This window comes from Myotis daubentonii, chromosome 4, assembly GCF_963259705.1.
Source record: "Myotis daubentonii chromosome 4, mMyoDau2.1, whole genome shotgun sequence".
In the NCBI taxonomy this organism is placed as follows: Eukaryota; Metazoa; Chordata; class Mammalia; order Chiroptera; family Vespertilionidae; genus Myotis; species Myotis daubentonii.
The window spans coordinates 34028221-34053533 of NC_081843.1; the positions used below are offsets into that span (position 1 = coordinate 34028221).

At 45.4% G+C, this 25313-nt stretch overlaps 3 protein-coding genes and 1 long non-coding RNA gene across 7 annotated transcripts; 1 reads left to right on the top strand and 3 right to left on the bottom strand.

Moving 5' to 3' along the window:
- Window positions 1-1502: 1502 nt before the first annotated feature.
- Window positions 1503-15631, bottom strand: LOC132233206 (uncharacterized). The gene is made up of 3 exons (XR_009452574.1): window positions 15538-15631; window positions 3389-3473; window positions 1503-2927 (listed from the first exon to the last, which is right to left on the bottom strand). It is a non-coding gene; the product is annotated as an uncharacterized LOC132233206 (long non-coding RNA).
- LOC132233202 (serine/arginine-rich splicing factor 1-like) lies at window positions 7559-8757 on the bottom strand. The gene has a single exon (XM_059693494.1). It carries the CDS (start codon window positions 8306-8308, stop codon window positions 7583-7585), a length of 726 nt encoding a protein of 241 aa, XP_059549477.1. The 5' UTR covers window positions 8309-8757; the 3' UTR covers window positions 7559-7582.
- LOC132233203 (NADH dehydrogenase [ubiquinone] 1 beta subcomplex subunit 5, mitochondrial-like) lies at window positions 8912-9650 on the bottom strand. The gene has a single exon (XM_059693495.1). The coding sequence runs from the start codon at window positions 9601-9603 to the stop codon at window positions 9034-9036; it is 570 nt and encodes a 189-aa protein (XP_059549478.1). The 5' UTR covers window positions 9604-9650; the 3' UTR covers window positions 8912-9033.
- Window positions 15632-15720: 89 nt separating the features above from the next.
- RHBDD2 (rhomboid domain containing 2) lies at window positions 15721-23781 on the top strand. Of its 4 annotated transcripts, XM_059693498.1 has the most exons (5): window positions 15845-15983; window positions 17552-17677; window positions 18021-18428; window positions 20877-21027; window positions 23318-23781. In XM_059693498.1, exons 3-5 carry the CDS (start codon window positions 18266-18268, stop codon window positions 23670-23672), a joined length of 669 nt encoding a protein of 222 aa, XP_059549481.1. In that variant the 5' UTR covers window positions 15845-15983; window positions 17552-17677; window positions 18021-18265; the 3' UTR covers window positions 23673-23781. The 4 variants fall into 4 exon arrangements, with proteins under 4 accessions (XP_059549482.1, XP_059549480.1, XP_059549479.1 ...); XM_059693496.1 differs by lacking the exon at window positions 17552-17677 and having other exon boundaries at window positions 15723-15983; XM_059693499.1 differs by lacking the exons at window positions 17552-17677; window positions 18021-18428 and having other exon boundaries at window positions 15721-15983; window positions 20913-21027.
- Window positions 23782-25313: the final 1532 nt, after the last annotated feature.

Genomic DNA, 25313 nt, shown 5'->3' on the forward strand with positions numbered 1-25313 from the left:
TTGTGCAATCGGTGCATAGCTCTGGCCCTTGCCAGGGCTCAAGGTTCACCAGTGTTCCGGGCTCCTAGTTTACACTTCTCTGATAGTGAAGACAATGGGTAGCTCCCAACAAGTGAACGTTGTAGTTTGTTATTAATAATTATGTATAACAGGATATTGTAAAAATTAAGTTACAAAATTTTTATTAAAATGTTTCTTACATAGTTACATTGTCTGGGCCGCAAAAATATTCATTGTGGGTCGCATGCGGCCCACAGGCCACGAGTTTGACATGCTTGCTTTACAGAGTGGTCCCCCTAATATTTCAAGTACCTGCCCTGGCCCATACATAGCTATTACAATATTATGTTTTTTCCTCCATTGACCTCTCTCCAGCCACTCCCAACCCCCAGCACATGCCCTCACCACCTGGTGACTGTGTCCATTGGTAATGCTTTAAAAAAAATATATACACTAAATGGCCAGATTATTATGACCACCCCATCAGTACTTTGTTGGGCCACCTTTTGCCTTCAATACTGCGGCGATTCTTCTTGGCACTGACTCCACGAGATGTTGAAAGGTGATGCGAGGAATCTGACACCATGCCTGATGAATAGCACTGTCCAGTTCTGTGAGATTTGATGGTTGTGGAGCCACCTGCCTGATGGCTCTTTTAACTTCATCCCACAAATGCTCAGTTGGATTGAGATCTGGTGATTGTGGGGGCCACCTAAGCAAGGTAAAGTCTCCCTCGTGTTCTTGAAACCACTTCTGCACAATACGAGCACCGTGGCATGGCGCATTGTCTTGTTGGAAGAAGCCATCTCCATTGGGATACGCCATCAACATGATAGGATGAACTTGATCAGCAACAATACTTAAATATGTTGTGCTATTCAGACGTTGTTCCACACAAACTAAAAGGCCCAAATCATGCCAGGAAAACATGCCCCAAACCATAACACTGCCCCCATCAGCTTGAAGGGTTGTACTCATGCATGTGGGGTGCATGCTTTCATGCTGTTTCCGCCAAATTCTCACTCTGCCATCTGCATGATGCAACTGGAAACATGACTCATCGGACCACGTGACTTTTTTCCAATGCTCGACTGTCCAATCCTTGTGTCCCTGTGCGAATTGGAGACGTTTTAGCTTGGTAACTGCAGAGAGCAAAGGTGTTCGAACAGGCCTTTGGCTTCCATATCCCATACGATGCAGTGTACGGCTAATTTGCCTACAAACGTCAGGTGGTCATAATAATCTGGCCACTCAGTGTATATATTTTATTGATTTTTTACAGAGAGGAAGGGAGAGGGATAGAGAGTTGGAAACATCGATCAGCTGCCTCCTGCACATTCCCTACTGGGGATGTGCCTGCAACCAAGGTACATGCTCTTGACCGGAATTGAACCTGGGACCCTTCAGTCTGCAGGCCGATGCTCTATCCACTGAGCCAAACCGCTCTATCCACTGAGCCAAACCGTTTAGGGCTGGCAATGCTTATTTGCATGCATACAAGTCCTTTGGTTGATCTTTTACTCCTCACCCCCCACCCCAGCCTTCCTTCCCTCTGAGGTTTGTCAGTTCGCTGCTTCTCTGTCTCTGGATCTATTTTTGTTCATCGGTTTATGTTGTTCGGTTTATTCCACAAATGAGCGAGATCATGTGGTATTTATCTTTCTCCAATTAAGCATGTCTTTTTATTTTTTGTATTTTGATGATTCAACATCTGGGGCCTTGCTGACACTCAAGAGACACTCCTCAGGGTTAGCTTAATTCCTAGAAATAACAACTCACTGGTCTGTGAGTGGGCCTTTCACATGCAAACAAATCAACCCAGAGCCCACACCCCCAACCACCTCCTTTATGGGCTCTCCACTCCAGGCCACTATCCCCCTGCCCTAATCACCCCATGGCCAGGTACCAACCAACTAGGGCAACCTTGCCAATTCTCACACCGCTCACGCTGCCTTGCCTATTCCACAGAAAGCCTAATAAAGGCTCTTGCCCACACTTTCCTCAGATCCCTGTGCCTCCTGATCGACTCTGGTGCTTCCTCATGTGGCCCTGCGTGACATGCTGTACCTCCTGGTTCTAGGGGTCGATGAGCATAAACTTCTTCCTTCATGACAGTGGTTTCCATGTCTGCATGCCTGATTAAAACAAATTCTGGATACCTTTAAAACACCCGGCAATTCTCCTTCTAGGAATATACCGCCAAGAATTGAGAGCAGGCACTTGAACTAATCCATGTACGTACATGTTCATAGCAGCATTATTCATAATAGCAAAAACGTGTAAGCAATCCAAATGTCCGTCAACAGAGGACTAGTTAAACAAATTGCAATATATTGGCAAAATGAATTATATGAAGCAATGACATGGATGAACCTTGAAAACATTGTGCTAAGTGAAAGCAGACTCAAAATGTCACATATTCTATGAAATATCCAGAAAACTAAATCCATAGAGACAGCAAGCAGATTAGTGGTTGCCAGGGGCTGGGGAAGGGAGGGACTGCTTAATGTGTGTGCAGTTTTACTTTGGGGAGTTGAAAATGTTTTGAAACTAGACAGAGGTGGTGGTTGCACAACATTGTGAATGTACTAAATGCTGCTGCATTGTATGCTTTAAAATGCTTAATTTTATATTATGTCACTTTTACCTCAATTTGCTTAAAAAAAGAAAATAATAATATAGAAGAGAAGTGGGTGGGGTGTAAAGGAAACAAGATTGGCCAGGCATTAATAATTATTAAAGCGAGGCCAGTGTTGCTCAGTGGTTGAACATGGACCCATGAATCAGGTCACAGTTTAATTCCCAGTGGGGGCACATGCTGGGGGTGTGGGCTTGATCCTCAGTAGGGAGCACACAGGATGCAGCAGATCAATTATTCTCTCTCTTCACTGATGTTTCTACTCCTCTCTCCCTCTTCCTTCTGCTCTCTGAAATAAATGAAAACATACTTTTTAAAAAAAATAATAATTATTAAAGCTGGTGATGGGTACTTTTCACTATTCTCTTCTCTTGACTTGCATATCTGTTTAAAATGTTCTGTAACAGCCTGGCTGGTGTGGCTCAGTGATGAGCTTCAACCTGTGAACCAGGAGTTCACGGTTTGATTCCCGGTAAGGGCACGTGCCCGGGTTGTGGGCTTGCTCCCAGTGTGGGGCGTGCAGAAGGCAGCTGATCCAGGATTTTCTCTCATCATTGATTTCTATCTCTCTCTCCCTCTCCCTCTCTGAAATCAATAAAAATATACTTTAAAAAATGTTCCATAACAGAAAGGTGTGTGTGTGTGTGTGTTTAAGAGGAGGATTCGGTGATAATAAAGACACTGATGTCAGAGGTTTAGGGTAAGATTCGAAAAAATAGTTTCATGAAATCAGAGTGGGAAATTCAATACCTGTAAATTAATCCCTTGTGTGGGGGCAGCTGTACGTCTTCAGGAATGGAGAGTCTGGGTTAGCCTGTGATCCTGGAGAGGGTTCCTAGTGGGGTGTATTACAGAAAGTTATTTTTGGATAGTATAATACTTTATAAAACTTCCACACATATTAACTTGTTTGTTCCTTTTCACAGATTTGGGAAGTAAATCTTATCATCCCTTTACATTCAGGCATTCTGATCCAAAGCTGATGCATCCTTCCTCTTCAGCCCCTCCTCACTGCCTCTGCTCTGCCCCACCCACAAATCGTAGAGAACAAATTCCTGTAAAGGAGGTTTGACTCTCGGTTAGATCCTCCAGACACACTCTCCACCCTTCTACATTCTTCTCTGTAGAGGAGGCTGACCTTTACCCACCAGGAGCTCCCCAGTCTTAGCTTCAGGGGAAGTTGACCAATGGAAGGTACCAGGAAGCTGGCGCACGCCTCTACTGACACAGATACTCTCATCAGGCTCAGGAACGATGCCCTCCCCTCTCCCCCTCAGGCCTAAGAGATGGAATGGCTTCAGCCAACCCCAGCCCTGGGGTACTGCACCTGTCCCTACCTTACCCACACCTTTATAAATAGTCCCTTTATTAAGGTCCCCTCAAGGGCCCCATTTTGAGTGTGTATGCCACCTGTTTACTCCAGGGCCTTGCTGAGAAAGATAAACCTGCAAATGTCAGAGGCTTAACCCAATGAAAGGTTATTTCTTGCTCATGTCATAATCCACTGTGTGTGTGTGTGTGTGTGTGTGTTTGTGTGTACACATGTATACAAACTCCAGGGAGGAGGCAGAGGAAGTTGGGTCAGAATATACAGAAGAGAAATTGTGGGTGGAAGGCAGTCTATCCAGTCAGATTGAGGTGTTTTTTTGTTCTGGCAGGCAGAGTGCACATTGACCTAGGTTGGCAGCTGGCAACACCTCTGAAAGTGACTTTCCAGGTCAATGTGCACTCACTGTAACTGAAGGCTTGTCAATCACCAAGAAATAGGAACCTCTTGTCAGCACTGAGCCATGGAAATGGAAGAGTAATTACCGTAAAGGTGCTAATGCTTGCCTGAAGGAAATAATTTTGATTCCATTACCGTTGACTTTAATACACCACTGCCAAGCATAAGGCAATGTACTAGATTTCTGGGAGGTACAACTTTGATTCAGATGTAGGGTCACCCTCAAGATACTTGAAATTTCTTCATATTTAAAATTTATTTTTAAACTAATGCACAGTAAAGTTCATTCTTTTTGGTACACATTTCTACTAGGTTTTTAGTTTTTCTTACATTTGTATTTCTTTGCACATATTTTTATTGAGATATAACTCACATACCATAAAATTCACTATTTTTTAAAATATATTTTTTATTGATTTTTTACAGAGAGGAAGGGAGAGAGATAGAGAGTTAGAAACATTGATGAGACAGAAACATCGATCAGCTGCCTCCTGCACATCTCCCACTGGGGATGTGCCCGCAACCTAGGTACATGCCCTTGACCAGAATCGAACCTGGGGCCTTTCAATCCGCAGGCCGACGCTCTATCCACTGAGCCAAACCGGTTTTGGCAAATTCACTATTTTAAGTGTACAGTTCTGCAGTTTTCAGTATATTCAAAGAGTTATGCAACCCTCACTACTACTGTAAAACATTTTTATCACCCCAATAAAAAGATACCATACCTGTTAGCACTCATTCCCTATTCCCCTTTTCCTCCAGCCTGTGGAAACCACTGATATATTTTCTGTCTCTATGGATTTGCCTACTCTGGACATTTCATATAAGTGGAATCATACAATATGTGCTCCTTTCGGATTTGTTTCACTAGCATCTTTCCAAGTTCATCCGTATTATAGCATGTTCAGCACTCCATTCTCGTATGTATGCACCACCTTTGTCTATCCATTCACCAGCTGATGGACATTTGGATTGTTTTGACTTTGGAACTATTATGAATGATGCTGCTGTGAACACCCTGGTGCAAGTTTTTATGTGGAAACATATTTTCACTTCTCTTGGGTCAATAAATATAATTTTAAATTGCAGCGTAATATTGCACGTAGCTATAGCATACTACATTGTAAACACACAATCATTTTACTAACATTGGAGATAATTTTTGTTTTTAAAATTGATTTGAAAGAGAGATTTGTTGTTCCACTTATTTATGCAATCATTGGTTGCTTCTTGCATGTACCCTGACTGGAGATCAAACCCACAACCTTGGTGCATTGGGGATAATGTGCTTAGGCAGGAGGCTTACTGCTCTGTAGTCCATCCTGTGAGTGTGGAAAAAGAACTGGGAAAAGATGGCTTGACAAATGAATGCCACATAAGGCTGCAGTCGGCCCCAAATTAAAGCCATCCATGTAACTGCGAGCAGCCTCCCGAGACAACCAGGAGGGGGCAGTGTTTTGCCTTGAGAGGGGACCATTTCTCCACCAGACTCAAGGAATCCTGCACCAAACTGTCCACCAGGGGACAGTGAGGACATGGCTTTGAGGTTTGAGTGCTGCTAAAAGAAGCCTGAGTAGGGAACTGATAATAAAAGCCATTTTGCACCACTGCCGTCCTCACAGGACAGGAAAAAAGAGAGGGAAGAGCAATAGGGAGCCACACTGCAGTCCTCACCCTATGCCCGCCCCTCCAGAGCATTCAATTCCTTCCTCAGACTCATCCTGGGGTGCAGGTGGGAGTTTGAGGATGTAAATCCAGGGACACCCTGGCTGGCCAAGGTGAGTGGGTGGTTGGCCCTGCCCCAGAGCTGTCTCAGCGGTGCAAAGTGAGACATTTGGTGCTTATCACCTCCGCAAGCCCTCTGACCCACTGCGGCCTTCTCTTCTGCACTCCAGGCACCAGCTATGTGGAGGAGGGACTAACAAATATTTCTGAGCACTGACTACGTGCCAGGTCTATTCTAGGTGCTGGAGGAGGATATAGTAGGTCACTGCCATTGGGGAGCTCAGTTTAGTAATAGTGACAGACAATCAGATAAGTAGACACACGAGTAGATGAGATGATATGAAACTGTGGCAAGTTGCACTGAAAGAAGAACTACCAGGAGGGCGATCTGGGAAGGCCTTGCTGAGGAAGCAGGGCTGGAGACCTGATGGCTAAGGAGAAGGCCATCGCACTAAGACCCGGGAGAATGCTTCAACAGAAGGAAGAACACATTCAAAGGCCCTGAAGCGAGGACGATTTTGGCTGGTTTGAAAACAGAAAGGACACCAGTGTAGCGAAGGAATATATTCACTTCCTATTACCGCTGTAACAAATTACTGCAAATTTAGTGGCTTAAAACAGCACAAATTGCCCTGGCTGGTTTGGCTCAGTGGATAGAGCGTCAGCCTGCGGACTGAAAGGTCCTGAGTTCAACTACAGTCAAGGGCATATGCCCGGGTTGCGGGCTCAATTCCCAGTAGGGGGCGTGCAGGAGGCAGCCGATCAATGATTCTCTCATCATTGATGTTTCGATCTCTCTCCCTCTCCCTTCCTCTCTGAAATCAATAAAAATATATATTTAAAAAACCCACAAATTACCACTTCACACCCATAGGATGGCTACTATGAAAAAAAAATGTGTTGATAAGGATATAGAGAAATTGGGATTGTGCATTGTTGGTGAGAATGTAAAATGGTACAGCTGCTCAAAATATTAAAAATAGAAGTATCATATGATCCAGCAATTTCGCTTCTGGATATACACACCCAAAAGAATTGAAAACTAAGTCTCAAAGGGATAGTGTACCCCTATGTTCTCAGCAGCAGCACAATAGCTAAGGGGTAGAAGCAACCCAAGTATCCATTGACAGATGAATGGATAAACAAAATGTAATATATCCATACAGGAAAAAATTCCACAGCCTTAAAAAGGACATTTTGACACATGCTACAACATAGATGAGCCTTGAGGACATTATGCTACGTGAAATAAGCCAGTCACAAAAAGACAAATGTTGTATGTTTCTTCTTATATGGGGTACCTAGTCAAAATCTCTATGAACAGAAAGTAGAATGACAGTTCCCAGGGGCTGGGGGAGTATGGAATTGGAAGTTATTGTTTTTTGTTTTGAACAATAAAGATTTAATTAATTTAAAAAAATGAAAAGATTGCACTGAGTAAAGGAAAACTGTATATACAACATGGGTTCTACAAACAAGTGTCACCAATTAGCTTATGTACGAGAGCGGGATCTGCTGTGACAGGGAGAATAGCGTGGTGATCCTCTGCTTCTCCTGGGGGAGTAACTGCGACTCCTGCTGTTGCTTCTGCTACGGCGTCTGCTACGACTACGGCTTCGAGATGGAGCTCTTCCATAACCTGGACTTCTGGGCCCATCAGCTTTAACCCGGATGTAGGCAGCTTCTCCCTCATAAGATCTAAACTTAGTGTTATCCAGTTTTCGAACGGCATAGGCCATATCGTCTTTCCGTACAAACTCCACGACACCAGTGCCATCTCGGTAAACATCAGCATAACATACATCACCTGCTTCACGCATGTGATCCTTCAGATCCTGCCAGCTTCCACTCGGAGGCAGTCCAGAGACAACCACTCTGTTCTCAGGTCGCCTGGATGGGGGGCCATAGCGGCCTCGGGGTGCTCCTCCACCTCCACCCCCGCGGCCGCTTCGAGGAAACTCGACCCGCAGACAGTATCCATCGTAATCGTAGCCGTCGCGACCACACACCGCGTCTTCCGCGTCTCGCGGGTCCTCGAACTCAACGAAGGCGAAGGGGGGTCCTCCGCGGCGATTCTTGAGATCGATGTCGCGGATAGCGCCGTATTTGTAGAACACGTCCTCAATGTCCTTGGTTTGAATGTCTGGAGGTAAGTTACCCACGTAGATGCGACAATGGTTGTTCCCTGCCCGACCACGAATCACACCACTTCCGGACATGGCGAGGACTAAAAGCACGGACTGGAAAACAGGCCTTCCCACCAAGCCTAGCACACGGGAGAGCGAACCTGCAGCGACACCTTGGCTCCCGCGGCCACTCCAAAATGGTGCCTTTATCTACCTGGCACACAGATATCCAAGTTCTGTGTTGTGTTGTCTTGTTACATCTGTATTTATACCAGTTGATTTTAATCTTATCAATTTCTGTTCCAAAGGTTAGGGCGTTTCTTTCTCCATTCCAGGGAGTAAAGATTATGTAGCTTAAGCGTGATTGTTCGTAAAGTGATTAACTACCCACCTGGCACTTAGTTAAGGGGTTTTATTCCCTCCCTAACTTCAGGGAAAAATCCCTACCTGAGGAAAACAACCTTTCTCCGGGAGGTGGCCCTGTTTAAAACACATAGTGTTAAGAGGGGGAGCAAACATATGCCATATACATTAGGTCCCTTGAAACATAAACTGTGCAGATGTTTCTTCCCTGCAGCGACTGTGTCAAGCAGCAAGGGTGGACTGGCTTCCGGCAACAATTTTTGTCAATTATGCCCCATAAAGTTGAAAAAAATTAAAATCACACATGGAAAAAGCCTTAGTCTGAACCAACACTGAGAAGTAAAGCAATGGAAGAGGGTTTTTTTTATTCATTACTCTGAGCAAAAGCACGAAATAGATGTATTACTTAATTTTTCCATGAAGAGAATGTACTTTGTATTTAGAGATATAAAAAATTAGGCGTCAGGATGTGTTTTGGGAGAATGATCAATAAGCCCCTTATCAATTGTTGGTTCCTGAAACCAGGGACCATCACCTCTTGCACGCATTGATCTTGGTACTTCCATCTCCTTTAACCGTAATTCAGCCTTTTCAGCTTCAATGTGAAGGATAGCCATTGTTCGCTCATAATTCTTTTCAGGACTATCATAGAAAGTTCGGGCAATCCATCTTGATATAGGATGCTTGTAATATTCCCAGTGTTCTGGGATATAGCCTTCTGGAATTTCTGCTAACTCAGCTTCACCAATGAATACATTCACCAGAGTTATGCCAATTACTACTGGAATCCCAGTCAAACAAATGTAGAATTTCAGTAAATTCAAAAAACGCTTGTCATAGAATCCAGAAGGTTTGATAACAAACAGTCTTTTCCCATGGTCTCCACTGTGTCTCACAGGAGCGACAGCCTTCGGGAAGCCGCGCTTGAGGAAGCCCCCGGGTCCGAGCCGCGTGCCCAGGCGGCGGCCAGCCAGCGCCGCAAACGCAGTCACCGAAGCCCGCTGCAGCAAGCTCGTTGCCGCCATGGCTACTCCGGGCAAGAGGTCGAGCGGGGGAGGGCAACGGGAGCTGAGAGAGCCAATTCACCACCCAGGGCCAAGGCTGGAAGTTATTGTTTAATGGGCACAGAGTTTGTTTTACAAGATGAAAAGTTATAGAGATGGGGGGTGGCGCTAGTTGCACAACATTAAATGGACTTAATAGCACTTAACTGTACACTTAAAATGGTTAAAATGGTAAGTGTTATATGTATTTTACCATAATAAAAAGGATTGGGGGGGAAAACAACTTTATAATTTTTTGGTTCTGGGGTCAGAAGTCCAGAATGGGCTAAAATCAAGGTGTCAGCAGACCTGTTCCTTCTGGAGGTCCAGGGCAGGGGTGGGAGCATCCGGCCCTTGGGCTGTATAAGGCCCACAAAATTATTTGGTCTGGCCCTGCAAAGGCATTAGGGGCGAGTTAATTAGATGTTTGATCAAATATAGCAGGCTAATTTTTAAGTTGATAATTTTGTATGGCCAACAAATGATGTTCTAAATATCCAAATGGCCCTTAGCAGAAAAAAGGTTCCCCACCCCTGCTAGAGGAAAATCAGATTCCTTGCCGAAACCGGTTTGGCTCAGTGGATAGAGCGTCGGCCTGCGGACTGAAAGGTCCCTGGTTCGATTCCGGTCAAGGGCATGTACCTGGGTTGCGGGCACATCCCCAGTAGGGGGTGTGCAGGAGGCAGCTGATCAATATTTCTCTCTCATCGATGTTTCTAACTCTCTCTCTCTCTCTCCCTTCCTCTCTGTAAAAAATCAATAAAAAAATAAAAAAAAGATTCCTTGCCTTTCCCAGCTTCTCAAGGTTGCCTCATTCTTTGGCTAGTGGCCCCTGACTCCATCTGCAGAGCACCTAGCTCCAACCTCTGCTTCTATCATATCACCTTCTCTCCCTCTGACCCTCCTGTCTCCTTAAATGGACACTCAGGATTCCATTGGGCCCACTCAAATAATCTAGGATAATCTTCCCATTTCAAGATTTCTAATTTAATCACATTTGCAAAGTCCCTTTTTGCTACACAGAGGTTCTGGGGATTAGGACATGGACATCTTCGGCGGGGGTGGGGGTGGGGTCGTCATTATTTTGTCTCCCACAGGGCATGTAGTGACAGAAGATGAGCTGAAGAAGGTTAGAAAGGAATTGTACATTTGGGGTGTCCTATTAATTCTAAATTGTAACGAGAGTACCTTCTAAGTTACTTTTTTTAAAAAAGCATTCTTTTAAAAAAATATATATTTTATTGATTCCAGAGAGGGAGAGGGAAAGAAATATCAATGACAGAGAATCATTGATCGGCTGCCTCCTGCAGGCCCCACACTGGGGATCGAACTCACAACGCAGGCATGTGCCCTGACCAGGAATCTAACTAACCATGACCTCCTGGTTCATAGGTTGACACAACCACTGAGCCACGCCAACTGGGCTCTAACTTACTTTTTTTAAAAAAAATGCTTTATTTATATTGAATAGTACATGTAGTTATTCCAATATCCAGCCACGCTAAAAAAAATTGCCCTTGTATTTGTAGATGAAATTTATTAGCCATATCCTGTTAATAGTAAATACTGTTTCCTAAGGAGTACAATATTTTAAACTGTGAGTTTAGGTATATTTTTGTTTATTTAAGCAGTTTTAATCACAAATACAAACTCTAAACAGTGCAGTGATTTGAAGAACATTGTTTCTTTCCAATATCTGAATATTTACAGATCTTTTGTCTAATAGAATCTTCCTCACACCAGTTTCTGTTCTTTTGACATATCCCCATCATTTTGGGGGTACTTTCTACATTCTGGCACAACAAAATGTTCCAGGCTCATTTTGTACTTTTCCTGCTTTGATGTTACCCATTCTTCTAGTGATTCATGGCTCCTTTTAACTGGGAATTCTATTTATAAATCAAGATCTGGGCACTAGATATGATCATTGCTGCTGAGGTGTCCTTGCCTCTAGACTCTTTCAGAAGACAGAGCTGGAGTGGGGAAGTAAACCAACCAATGAATGAAAATAAACAGAATATACGAAAAATTGTCAGTTCACACTGATACATCTAGTTCTAATCCAGCTTCCTAGCATTAAACAATTCCATATTTGTATTTCACTTCTCCAACAGTGAGAAACTTGTCCTCCAACATCATCATTGTATTTACTAATTTGTTCAGTGGTATGCTACCCAGAAAGTAGCTTCAGAATTGCTGCACCCATAATCCTTGTTGTAGACAGAATTCAGAATAATCCCTAAGATTCCCTACCCCTCCCCTTCAGTGAGGATGTGAACCTGAGTATGATGAAGTACTCCTGTGATTCTACTTTGTATTTTTATTTTTTATTTTATTTTATTTTTATTTTATTTTTTTAAATTAAATCTTTATTGTTCAGATTATTACATTTGTTCCTCTTTTTTCCCCATAACTCCCCTCCTCCCAGTTCCCGCCCCACCCTCCGCCCTCACTCCCCACCCACTATCCTCATCCATAGGTGCATGATTTTTGTCCAGTCTCTTCCTGCATCTCCCACACCCCTTTCCCCACCAAGAATAGTCAGTCCATTCCCTTTCTTTTCTTTCTTTTTTTTTTTTTTAAATATATTTTATTGATTTTTTACAGAGAGAAAGGGAGAGAGAGAGTTAGAAACATCGATGAGAGAGAAACATCGATCAGCTGCCTCCTGCACATCTCCTACTGGGGATGTGCCTGCAACCCAGGTACATGCCCTTGACCGGAATCGAACCTGGGACCTTTCAGTCCGTAGGCTGACGCTCTATCCACTGAGCCAAACCGGTTTCGGCCCATTCCCTTTCTATGTCCCTGATTCTATTATGATCACCAGATTATTTGTTCACTTGATTTTTCGATTCACTTGTTGATAGATGCATGTTTGTTGTTCATAATTTGTATCTTTACCTTTTTCTTCTTCTTCCTCTTCTTAAAGGATACCTTTCAGCATTTCATATAATACTGGTTTGGTGGTGATGAACTCCTTTAGCTTTTCCTTATCTGTGAAGCTCTTTATCTGACCTTCTATTCTGAATGATAGCTTTGCTGGATAAAGTAATCTTGGTTGTAGGTTCTTGGTATTCATCACTTTGAATATTTCTTGCCACTCCCTTCTGGCCTGCAAAGTTTCTGTTGAGAAATCAGCTGACAGTCGTATGGGTATTCCCTTGTAGGTAACTGAGTTTCTTTCTCTTGCTGCTTTTAGGATTTTCTCTTTGTCTTTTGCTCTTGACATTTTAATTATGATGTGTCTTGGTGTGGTCCTCTTTGGATTCCTTTTGTTTGGGGTTCTCTGCTCTTCCTGGACCTGTAAGTCTATTTCTTTCACCAGGTGGGGGAAGTTTTCTGTCATTATTTCTTCAAATAGGTTTTCAATATCTTGCTCTCTCTCATCTTCTGGCACCCCTATAATTCTGATGTTGGTGCGCTTGAAGTTGTCCCAGAGGCTCCTTACACTATCTTCGTATTTCCGGATTCTTTTTTCATTTTGCTTTTCCAGTTGGGTGTTTTTTGCTTCTTCGCATTTCAAATCTTTGACTTGATTCTTGCGCTCCTCTGGTCTGCTGTTGGGAGTCTAAGTATTTCACTTCAGCACTGCGCCTCCTCTGAGTCTGGGTATGATATTCTCTTTCCTCCTAGTTGTAGAATTTCCACTCAGCCAGCCTTCCTGTGGTTCTGGATGATGTTCGTTCCATCTTTTAGGTGTACCCTTGAATTGGTTGTTCGAGGCAGCAATCTCCAGCGTTAACCTATGCCGCCATCTTGGTTTCTCCTGTGATTCTACTTTTTAATAAACTACGCAGGCTGCTGGGTGAGGAATAGGTTGCTGGTAGAGATTATAGCATTTGCTGACAGATTTGAGCTAGAAATGTCCTCACTGGTGTGCCGTGCTCCCTGAGAAGTCACCTGCACCCCAGCCTCAAAGTCTGACATGTGGAGAACCAGGCACTCTCCACATAGGAGGAGGATGCCCAGCAGAACTGTAAACAGAGGTGTCTCTGGGTAGCTCATTTGGGGCTGGAAGTCTCTTTGTGGACCAAGGGCAAAGCAGATAGGATAAAAATGATCTCACAGTCCCATGGTGCCCCATCCCCATGCCCTCCTGCTGAAGGAGGCTCTGTTTTTTCATTCCAGTTCTCCACCCCATGAGTTTAAGGAAGGTCTTTGGGTTTCCTGGAGGCATAATTGGAAAAAAAATGAGTAGAGGAAGGCAGAATCAGAGAGACAGACAGAATTAGAGACAGGAGACCTCTGGGTGCTCCCTGCATTCGACTTCACAGCCTTTGCTGTAGGATATGTGCAGTCATCACAACTCATTCTGCCAGACCAAATGAGATTACCCTTGACCCTCTCGTAAGTGTATCGACCCTCCATATGCCTTCGTGTTTGTTTACAGAGTCTTAGAACTGAAGATCCAAAAAGATTTTAAAAGGCATCTAGTTCCACCTTCAACCGGATGCTCTTCAACATTCTCATCAAGTCACCAGACGGCCTTTGCTTGCACATACCCGGGAGCCCAGTATTGATCAAAGCAGCTCATTCCATGGATGGACAACCCAAACTGTCAGAAAGGTCATTCTTAAGCGTGTCTCCCATTGTGCCATTTCCACCATTCTGCCTCCGTGCTCCACTCCAGAGAGACCCAGAATAAATCTACTCCCTCTTCTCTAGGAAAGCCCTTCAGATAGTTACAGTAGCTCATTCTGGAAGGGAAGTCTCTTTGTTCCCTTCCTTTCCCCCTCCCAATCCTGGTCACTGTTTGTTGGACAAGCTCTAGTTTTTCCACATCTTTTTTCAGAATGTGTGTCTAGAAGTAGACCCAGAACTCCTGGAATGGCCTGACTGGCACAGAGGAGATGGGACCACCACCCCCTTCCTCTTTCCTCGGCTCAGACTTCAGTTCCAGCAGCCTCAGTTCCCGTCCCCTATGTTTAGCAGCTCCACCACAATCCTGATTCCTGATTTATATCTCGCATCCTGTTGAGTAAAACCTTAATTTTCATGCCCACTGCTGTGTCATGAGCAGCATTAGTTTCCATGTACACAGTATTCATTTAAATATGTCCCACTGCTTTATATTTATGTCTGGGAAATTATGCTTCTATTTTAGTGCTAAACACAAAAGAAGACTCTCTGGTTCTCTTCCTGATGTTTGAGGGAACGCAGACAGGGCTAAAGTTACAGAGAGGGGGCAGAGTAGGGCCTGAGAATGGATCTGAATATCCAGCACAGGCTGCGAAGCATTTATTTTTCAGTAGTCTGTGTGGCCTCAAGGCAAATTTACAGACAGGGAGGCAGGGCACGAGAGGGGAATATTATAGGGAAAAGGGCAGAACACTGGAGCCTAGCAAGCACCGGTTCAAACCCCAGTCCTACCATTTCCCAATTGGGGCCTTGGGCAAGTTGCCTCAACTTCTAGAGCATCTCTCATCAGGGAAACAATATTCGAGCGTTCTACCTTCACCAGCTGTTCTCTGGCAAAAGCGCACATCTAACTTCAAGTGCCGACACCCTGATTACTCAGGAGGGATATTACATTCCTACCACGTCAGGGCCTTCACAGAATCCCTCTTTAGTTTCACGTTCCTGCCTCTCCAACCCAGCCACGGAAGGCTGCCCCTGCTGTACATCTGGCCAAATCCAGGCCATAGCATAGGTGTCCCGGTGCCCAACCTGTTCCTTAGCAGTGGGAGGACCTGAGTTCTAATTCTGTCTTTGCCATTTAACGAATTAGCCAGGGACCTCCCCAGACCTCAGCTTCCTCGTCCCTATAACCGGGATAAACACACATAAGGGGGTATGTGGGGAGAGAGAGAGAGAGAGAGAGAGAGAGAGAGAGAGAGAGAGAGAGAGAGAGAGAGAGAGAGAGAGAGAGAGATGAGTGTTCTGTAAACCACAGGGACCATAGTCATTAGGTACCTAGAGCGGAGATGAAATTCAAATCACAGCCCGGAGCCAGCGGGGACACCAGCCCGCGGAGGTAGAGGGTGCAGGCAGGACTCCCGGCTGTCCGTGCGCGAGGGAGGCTGGTCCCCGCAAGCGGATTGGGCAGCTCGAAGCGAGCGGGGCCTGGGGGAGGCGGAGCTTCCGGCCACCTCCCCCGCTGTTGCCAGGGGAGATAGCCACTGGGAGGCGGAAGGAGCCGGCGAATTGGTGGCGCCCAGCCCGCGCGGGCGCGGTGATGGCTATGGCGGCCTCGGAGCCCGGGCGTCGAAGCTGGTGCTCGCGTCCAGAGGTGCCGTCCGCCACCTTCTTCACCGCGCTGCTCTCGCTCCTGGTGTCCGGGCCCCGCCTGTTGCTGCTGCAGCCGCCCCTGCCGCCCTCCGGCCTCTCTCTGCGATCCGATTGCCTGCGCAACTGGCAAGGTGAGCTGGGCGGGCTCGAGCGCCAGGTGTCAGCCCTTTTCCTCCGACCTCGCCGGGCCCTGGGCTTTGGGCTCCCAGCACCCGCGCCATCAGGCCTCACCTCCAGCTACTCCGTCCGCATCATCATCCTCTCCACCCGGAGGACCAGCCCCATGTTCCACGTCTTTGTCTCTCCAGAGCCCCCCTTCGTCATCATTGCAATCTTTCCCTACTCTACTGTGTTCCCTTCCCTGTCTCCACCGGACTGATGAAGGCCCCCTCAATTCATTCGCTAGGAAACAGGTTTCATTCACCCGTGCGCACGCTCCCCGGAGGATTTTTCCTCTCCCCCTCCCTTGTCATATACACACTCAAGTCTGCTTTAGGGCCTAAGTCCCTCCCACTGAATTTTTTTCCCCCTCGCATCTTCATCAAGACATTACAACTTTACCTGTGGCTCCCCCTGTAAAAGCGTCCTGGCCTCTTGAGGTTTAGAATTTCTTCTGCTTCTTCGTTTGTATCTTAATCCTGAGTCAGATTCCCAGCTCACGGGGAGAGGGGCTAGATTTCTTTGGGGGAGAGAAATTTGCGGAGCGATTAAGTATAAACATCTGCTGGTAAACTTCCATTCTTTCCTGGGGAGGACGTGGGAAATTTATACGACTTGCTGTTTTGCAAAGCGCACACACATTATTTCATCCTCTGGATGATCCCATTATGTAGGCTTTATTATTGCCCATCATTTAGATGAGACTGAGGCTTAATGCAGAGAAACAGAACTATTAAGTCAGCTGAGACAGAACCCAGATTTTTCTTTTCATCGTGTGATGTTTTGGAACTGGAGCTTTGGGGTACATAATCCCCAAATCATATAGCGTTGCCTCTAGCATCTTCACATTTACACTTGGAATTTTAGTTGTGGAAATATTTGACAAATAACCATGTACGCTTCGGATAATGAAGCCTGACAGAGATGGCCTGACTGAGGATCACAGCCTGCCTCCCCGTTCAAATCTAAAACTCTCCCCCCCCCCCCCCACTGGGATGCAGAGCAGGTCATAGACAGATGCAAAATGTCAGCCTACACTGAGCTCCCCATTTTCTTTAATTTACAGCTTCCCCGAGTGTGGGGTTCATGGGCATATTAGTATTAGACACATAAAGGACCTTTGAAGGCCTCAAGTATAATCTGTTACTTCATACTGAGGAAACGAGCCACGAGGCCCAGTGACCTAAGTTCAGCCTGCCCTTACATGATAGAACCAAGATTCCACTCCAAGTCTTTAGGCTCCACGTCCAGTATTACTGCCACTCCACCAGTCCCCCTCCTTCCGTTTAATGTTTTGGCCTACAAGGACAAAAGTACATAAGACATGTCTGCTTTTAGAAAAATAGAAGTTAAATTCTTTGCTGTCTTATTGCACATAAAGTGTCACTCTACCTGTAGGATTGGGTAAGCACTTTTAAGGAAGACTTGTGAGTTTTACACCTATATTATTAGTGATAATTTTATATCTTTTATATCTAGATTACAGTGATCTTTATAGGTGCAAAATAATTCACGGTCCCTTTTTTCTTCCTCTGAACAGCCACTATGGAAGGAGAGGTCAGGATTACAGCCGAGGAGACTGGCATACAGAGTGTTAAGGGACACCCACTCAATCCACCCTGAAGCTGTTACAATTAATTAACCCTCAAACTGCCTGGTGAGATAGGTCAGTATTAAAACCTAAAAAGGGGGCATAAAGCAAATTACAAATTCAAAGACTATCCCATGCTAAAAAGTATTATTATTTTTTTCCACATGGAAATCAGTCACTGAAAAGACTTACTCCAGGTGTGGGAAAGAGCAGGGATTTAGACATTCATGCCTCTGTTTTGAGTCTTGGGTTCTGATCATTGTTGCTTCCCATTGCTTATCTTGGCTCCTGGCTGATTTTCACGGGTCCCCAGTGCGCTATCATAGGAGCTACTCCCCCTTTTCTAGGTGGGTTGTAACCTGTCTTTCCCACCTTGGAGCAACCCATTGTCAGGCCTCTAACCCAGCTCCCTCTACAGTTTACAGGCTGGTGACCTACATCTTTGTGTATGAGAATCCAGTTTCCCTGCTCTGTGGTGCTATCATCATCTGGCGCTTTGCTGGCAATTTTGAGAGAACCGTGGGCACCGTCCGGCACTGCTTCTTCACCGTGATCTTCGCCCTCATCTCCGCTATCATCTACTTGTCATTTGAGGCCGTGTCATCGCTGTTGAAGTTGGGGGAGGTGGAGGATGCCAGAGGCTTCACCCCAGTGGCTTTTGCCATGCTGGGAGTCAGTGTTGTCCGCTCCCGGATGAGGAGGGCCCTGGTGTTCGGCATGGTTGTGCCCTCAGTCCTGGTGCCGTGGCTCCTGCTCTGTGCCTCCTGGCTCATTCCTCAGACCTCTTTTCTCAGTAATGTCTGTGGACTTGGAGTTGGGCTAGCATGTATCCTTCCTGGAAGGGAATGATAGAACCTTGACATCCCAAAGAGTAAACCAAGTTGGAGAGTCTAGAGGGGTCATGTAGGTAGAGCCATGGGGTCAGATGTAGGTAATCTGAGTTATAGCTTTCAGCTTTGAAAACCACACGGCCTTGGGTAGATCTGTTGTTTCCCTCTTCTAGGCTAGAATTTCCTCTTCTGGAAAATATCAGTACAGCTCTCTCTTCATGCCAGTGTAGTGTTACCAGTTAGTAAAATATTCTGATTTAACCCTGGCCGGTGTGGCTCAGTGGTTGGAACATTGGCCCATTCACCAAAGGGTCTCGGGTTCGAGTCCGGTCAAGGGCATATACCTAAATTGCAGGTTTAGTCCTTCCCCCGGTCGTGGCCAAGTGCAGGAGGCAACTAATTGATGTGTCTCTCTCACATTGATGTTTCTCTCTCCCTCTCTCTCTCCCTTCTTCCACTCTCTCTAAAAATCAATTGAAAAAATATCCTTGGGTGAGGATTAACAACAAAAATTTCTGATTTGATTTTTCCCCCCTTGTAAACTAAGGTGTAAGTGTACATTTGACTAATTATGTTATGAGTTTTCATTAGAAGAATCTGAAATATTCATGAGCTGGAGATGTTCCATGAAAGGAATAGAAAACAGATTTGTTTGTCTTAATTTTGTTTGGTTTAGTCTTTTTCTCATAGAACACACACACATGCATGCGTGTGCACAACAAAAACCACCCACTTTTTTTTATGATAAGCTTTTACCATATGGGTGGTTAAAAACTTAGGACAAGCCTTATATTCCTTGTATAAATATTCTGGCAATTGGGGGGGATCTAAAATATTTATTTTATTATTATTTTAAAATATGTTTTTATTGATTTGAGAGAGAGAGGGAAAGAGAAAGGAACATCAATGTGAGAGAAACATTCATCAGCTACCTCCTGCATGCCCCCTACTAGGAATCTAACCCGTAACCCGGGCATATGCCCTGACCAGAAATTGAACCTGTAACTTTGGGACGACACTCAGCCAACTGAGCCACACTGGCCAGGGCAGGTTACTCTTTTAAACATTAGAATTGGTAGTGTTGGAGTTAGATAGGTACATTTCTAAAATCACTTTTAATTTGTGATTCAATTATCTATTGGGATAGATAGTATATAAATACACATTGATAACATAGCTGCTATTTTTAATTTAATTGATTTTAAACCTTCCTAATATGAAAATTGAAACCTAAATACTCCCATATAAGCACTATTTTAACTGCATTCTACAAATTTTGGTTTGTTGTGTCATCGCTCAGTTAAAAGTATTTTCTAATTTTCCTTGGGATTTCTTCTTTGACCCAGGGTTTATTTATAAGTGAGTTGCTTAATTTCTAAATGTTTGGTGATTTTCCAGATTTCTTTTTGATATTGATTTCTAATTTTATTTCATGAGGTAAGAGACTATCCTTAGTAATTTTACAGCTCTTTTAACTTCAGTTCTGGCCCAGCAGTTGGTACATCTTGGTGAATGTTCTATGTGTACGTGAAAAGAAGGTGCATTCTGCAGTTGGTGGGTATGAAGTTTAATATATGCCAGTTAGGTCAAGACACAGCAGAAGGAGAGGGCAGAGCCTTCTCCTTATACTTGTTCTCTCAATTACTAAGAGAACTGTTGAAATCAAACTAAAATTGTGGATTTCTTTTTTCCTTTCAGTTCTCATTAGTTTTTGCTTCAAATATTTTGAAACTCTATAATTGGATGCATACACATTTAGGATTGTTATGTCATCTTAATGAGTTCCCTTTTATCATTATGAAATAGACCCCTTTATTCTATGTTAATATTCTTTGCCCTAAAGTCTTCATTGTCTAATACTAATAGTTATTCCAACTTTCTACTTTCTTAAAATTGGGATTTGCATGGTATATATTTTTTCATCCTTATATTTTTAATATGTCTTCATATTCAAAGCTTGTTTCTTATAGATAGCATATAGTTGCTTCTCTAATCTTTGCCTTTTATTTTTTGATATATTTTTATTAATTTTAGAGGAGAAGAAGGGAGAGGAAGAGAGAGATAGAAACATCAATGTGAGAGCAAAACATTGATTGGCTGCCTCCTGCACAATCCCCACCTGGGATTGAGCCCGCAACCTGGGCACGTGCCTTGACTGGGAATCGAACCTGCAACCCCTCCGTGCCTGGGATGATGCCCAACAAACTGACCCACACCGGCCAGGGCTCTGCCCTCTCCTTTTGCTGGGCCTTGTCCCCTCTGAGGTATAGGGGATAGAAACTCAAATTTTGTTTTCCCCTGAGCTTGAAAAACCAATCAGAGTTTATGGTGGAAAAAGCACTAATGCCCCTGTGAATTAAATGTGGGAACCTGTATTCTTCTCTGGGGAGTGTTCAGCACTCCTCTCTAGCTGCCTCCAATTTTACTTAATATGCCAACCTCAGATGGCCTCACATACTGCTATTCCTTCGACATCTCAGAGAACATAGCATTGAAGCTTGACCAGAAGTTCCCTTTCAGCCTTATGAGGAGGATTTCGATATTCAAATACATCTCAGGTTCTTCAGCCGAAAGAAGAGCAGCCCGGAACCGGAAGTAAGTTATAGAACTCTTAAATCTTATTCTTAAAGCAATTCCAGGGCCTGTAGATGGTGTGACCAGTTCAGTGTCACGGGAAAAAAGGAACAGGATGTGAGTAGCCCTGGGCCCAGAAAATCTATGCACAGATGCCTTCTGAGCACTCTAGATTCTGGCCAGCTGCATCTGAAGTAGGGAGTGAGCAGGAATGGGAAGGGGGAAGGCATTCGAAGCACTTGTGAGAGACTGTGACAGCCAGCTTGAGGGCGGGGTCCTAGATAGTGTTATTACCAACCCTCAGCACTGACAAGCACTCTGAGGTTGGATTGGGCTCTAGCATGGCATACTGGTAAGAAGCACAGACAGGCCACACAGCTGACTTGGTGGCTTAGGAGGTAGCACACCCCAAGACCTGAGAGATCGGGTTTTCTTGGCCACCCAGCAAGAGAAGGTGAAGTTTACTGTTTCTCGTCCAGGCTCATTAACTCTCCATGAACAGTGTAAGCAAGCTGTCAGAGCTCTTGTAGCCTCATTGCGTCCTTGGGCCCGAAGGAAGGACAAGAGTCTTTCTCCATGTAACACAGGCAGGAGAGCTCAGTCTAGAGCAAGGGTCCCCTGCTTCCAGGTCTTCCTTACTCCCTTTCCACTGTGCCACACTGTCGGCCGCTTGTCCGCCTCTGGTTCCTGTCCATGCTCAGATGACATGGTTCCTCCAAAAGTAAGGGCTCACTGTGAAGTCAGGATGCCAGTGGCCCCTTTTTGCCTTCAGCCATCTGTGAGGTAAATGTTGCCCTCTGTGACTGCCTGGATATGGGGTTTGGGTTAAATTGGAGGTGGACATTCTCAGCCTTCACAGGCTCAAAGCCCTTTGACCATTTTTCAAAAGCCCATATTTGGGGGAGGTGGATAATTGCAAAAATAAAAAATGCACATTCACCCACTTTGCTCCAGACAATTAATTCCTGAGGTCTCAATGTTGGGAGACTGTTTAAATATAGAATGAGGTGAATTGTGGCTTTTGGACTTTTAATTGTTCTCATGGAGTCTCGAGAGGACTTAAGGATCCTCGAATGCAATTTCCCACTCTGTGAAAGGGTCCCCTCTAAAACAGCTGGCTGTGGTCGTGGTCACCCCGTCTTAACTTTCACCTGTAGCGGCTGGGAGTTCACTCCAAGGCAGCCCCTGAAGAGAAGATCTTCCATGTTGAATTGCAGTCACCTCTCTGTAACTGTGACTCACTGGTGCAGGTGTGATCCTGCTTCACTGTGACATTCAGCTGTGGGTGGGGGACATGGTAACTTTTTCAGCTCCTCCCATGTTTGGTCCCTCATTATCCTGGCCTGCTGTAGGCACCCAGAACAGGACACAGTGTCAGATGGTCTGACAGTGGCACACGGGCAGTACTACAGCACGTGTTTGGGCAGTTGACGTGGCTCTCTGGACAGCTTTGTCTCCCTGGAGGCTCTTGTTGAACTTCTGGTAGGCCAAAACCTCTACATTTTAAAATGTCCTGGAAGTGCTATTAAGTACCTGGTGTCTGTACTTACTTGTACATTTGATTTGTAAGGTTGGGTTTTAATTAGAATGTACACAGGTTTAGTCCAGACACCTAACAGACATCAATGGTGTTGGCATTCATTCTCCATATTTGGAACTTTGCACAAAAGTTCAGAGGATAAAACTTAGGTTGTGTCTCCATTCACAGTCTCAGCCACATGTGTCTGTTTTGGGGCCCTGAGCCTCAGCACAGATAGCTCCCCACATCTGTCACTGGTTTCTGCCGGCCAGGCCTTTGAGCTGTGAGTGAGTGAGTGTTCCTGAAATCACAGGTAGAAAATCTCACAGCAGACAAGGCCTGGGCCCAAGCCCTTTGTTACCCCATTGGAGCCTTCCCGCCTTCCTTCCCACAGGCATGGATCCTTTCTCTTTGGGTAGAATTGCTGAGCCAGACGCTGATTACTGTGATCTGGTCCCCATCTCCACCCAGTTTGCAAGCTGCTGCGAGTAGGTTACACTCAGGTGGTCTCACTCATGAGCCCAATATCCCTTCATCCTGCTGGCTTTCTGCAGGACCATGAGTGGGACCTTCCCTCTCTGGGCATCTGTTTTCTGTTTGGTTGAGTTTAACCTTTCTCCCTGGTTACTACTTAGAGTCCGTTAAAGCAATGTCTAGAGCACATTGTAATATGAAGTAGCACAGTGACCCAAGCTTTTCTCATGTGGAGTGACAGCCGGGGGGTGGGGGGGGGGTGCTGTGTGCCTTGGCATTTCTAGCCGAATGACCATTTTTTCTCTTGTTCCATTCCAGGCTGAACCCTGTGCCCGGCTCCTACCCCACACAGAGCAGCTACCCTCACCTGTCCCCAAGCCCCCTTGTTGCCCAGATGCAGCATGCCAGTGGCCAGAAACTAGCTTCCTGGCCAGCCTGTGCTCCTGGGCACATGCCCAGCCTGCCTCCCTACCAGCCTGCCTCCGGCCTGTGTTATGTGCAGAACCATTTTGGCACAGCCCCTAGCTCCTGTGCCTACCCAGGTTCCGTAGCGGTCTCCTTAGGGGTCCAGCCCCTCATCCCCCTCAACTGCCCTGCCACTGAATGTTCCAGGGCCCTGCCCACTCCAGAGACTACAGACTCCAAGGAATGCTCAAGGATCCTGATCCCTTGATGGGAAATTTCTAGGGGAATTATCTTACATCTGACCTTCCGAAGAAGGTTCTCTCTGAGCTAAGGTTTTCTTGACAAAAAATTATTTATTAAACACCTCTGTGCCAGGCTCTGTGTTGAGTGCTTTGCTATATGTCCTTATTACTACATTTTCTTTTTATTTATTTTTATATATTTTTATTGATTCCAGAGAGGAAGGGAGATGGAGAGAGAGATAGAAACATCAAGGTGAGAGAGAATCATTGATCGGCTGCCTCTTGCACACCCCCTACGGGGGATCAAGCCTGCAACCCAGGCATGTGCTCTTGACTGGAATCGAACCTGGGACCCTTCAGTCCACAGGCCGATGCTCTATCCACTGAGCCAAACCAGCTAGGCCCTTATTTCATTTTCATGACAACTTTGTGACGTATAGTTTATTGTCCCCGTTTTGTAGCTGCAGAAGCAAGACTGATGACATGACGACACCTAGCTCTGTAGTGGCACAGCGGGGCTTCTTGGTTGTCAGTAGTCACCAATGGTTCCAGCTCTGCATTTCCTTCCTGTCACTGTGTATCGTACTCGACTGTATAGTGTCTGTCCGCCCTCTGGGACCTCCCAGCCGCTGTGCTCGGCAGTCCCCCGGCATGCATAGTGTTTCCCTGCAGTGACTGCCCACTCCCCACCCCTTAGACTTCTGCCCCAGAAGTGGTGAGAAGGACAGTGTGAACCGCGGCAGCATGCTGGTGGGTCCATAGTGTTGATGACCTTTGTATAAAGAAACAGCCTCCAACCTGCTGTTGGTTTGTGGTCTCTGTGGTCTGGCTGGAGAATTTGGAGAGCAGGATTTGGGCAGGGGTTATATAGGGTGTGATGGTGAAGTGGAGAGATCTAGGAGGCGTCAAGTCAGGCAAATGGCCTCCTCCACCCAATGGGGATCTGGTAGGGGGAATGAGTTGCAAAGATTCTGGGAGAACTAAAAGGGCAGACAGGAAGGTTTGGCAACCTTGAGATTGGCGACAGCAGGGAGCCACTACTCTTAGGGAGGAGAGGGTGTTACCAGAGCCAGAAGTGGGATCACCATGAGAAGGACTCCCTGGCAAGACCTTATACCAGTGATGGCGAACCTTTTGAGCTCGGCGTGTCAGCATTTTGAAAAACCCTAACTTAACTCTGGTGCCGTGTCACATATAGAAATTTTTTGATATTTGCAACCATAGTAAAACAAAGATTTATATTTTTTGATATTTATTTTATATATTTAAATGCCATTTAACAAAGAAAAATCAACCAAAAAAATGAGTTCGTGTGTCACCTCTGACACGCATGTCATAGGTTCGCCATCACTGGCTTATACTAAGGAGTGGGTGATACGGGCACTGGCAGTGATGGCATCTGAAGCGAGAGTGGGGGACAAGAGCCCTCGCTTCTCCACCTGTCCTCTAGCATCAGGGTCTCCCATGGGCCAAATTAACCAGGAACCTTTTGGCAAGTGGGCCCAGGAAATGTAGTTTTGGGTGGAGGGGACTCCTTTGATGCAAAACAGGACAGGAATGTGAGCCAACGGACACTGGGCCAGCCTGAGGAGAGCGCATGGCTTCTATAAGTTGTCAGCCGGAGCTCCTCGCAGCGGCCTCACATTGAGAATGCATGCCAATTGCAG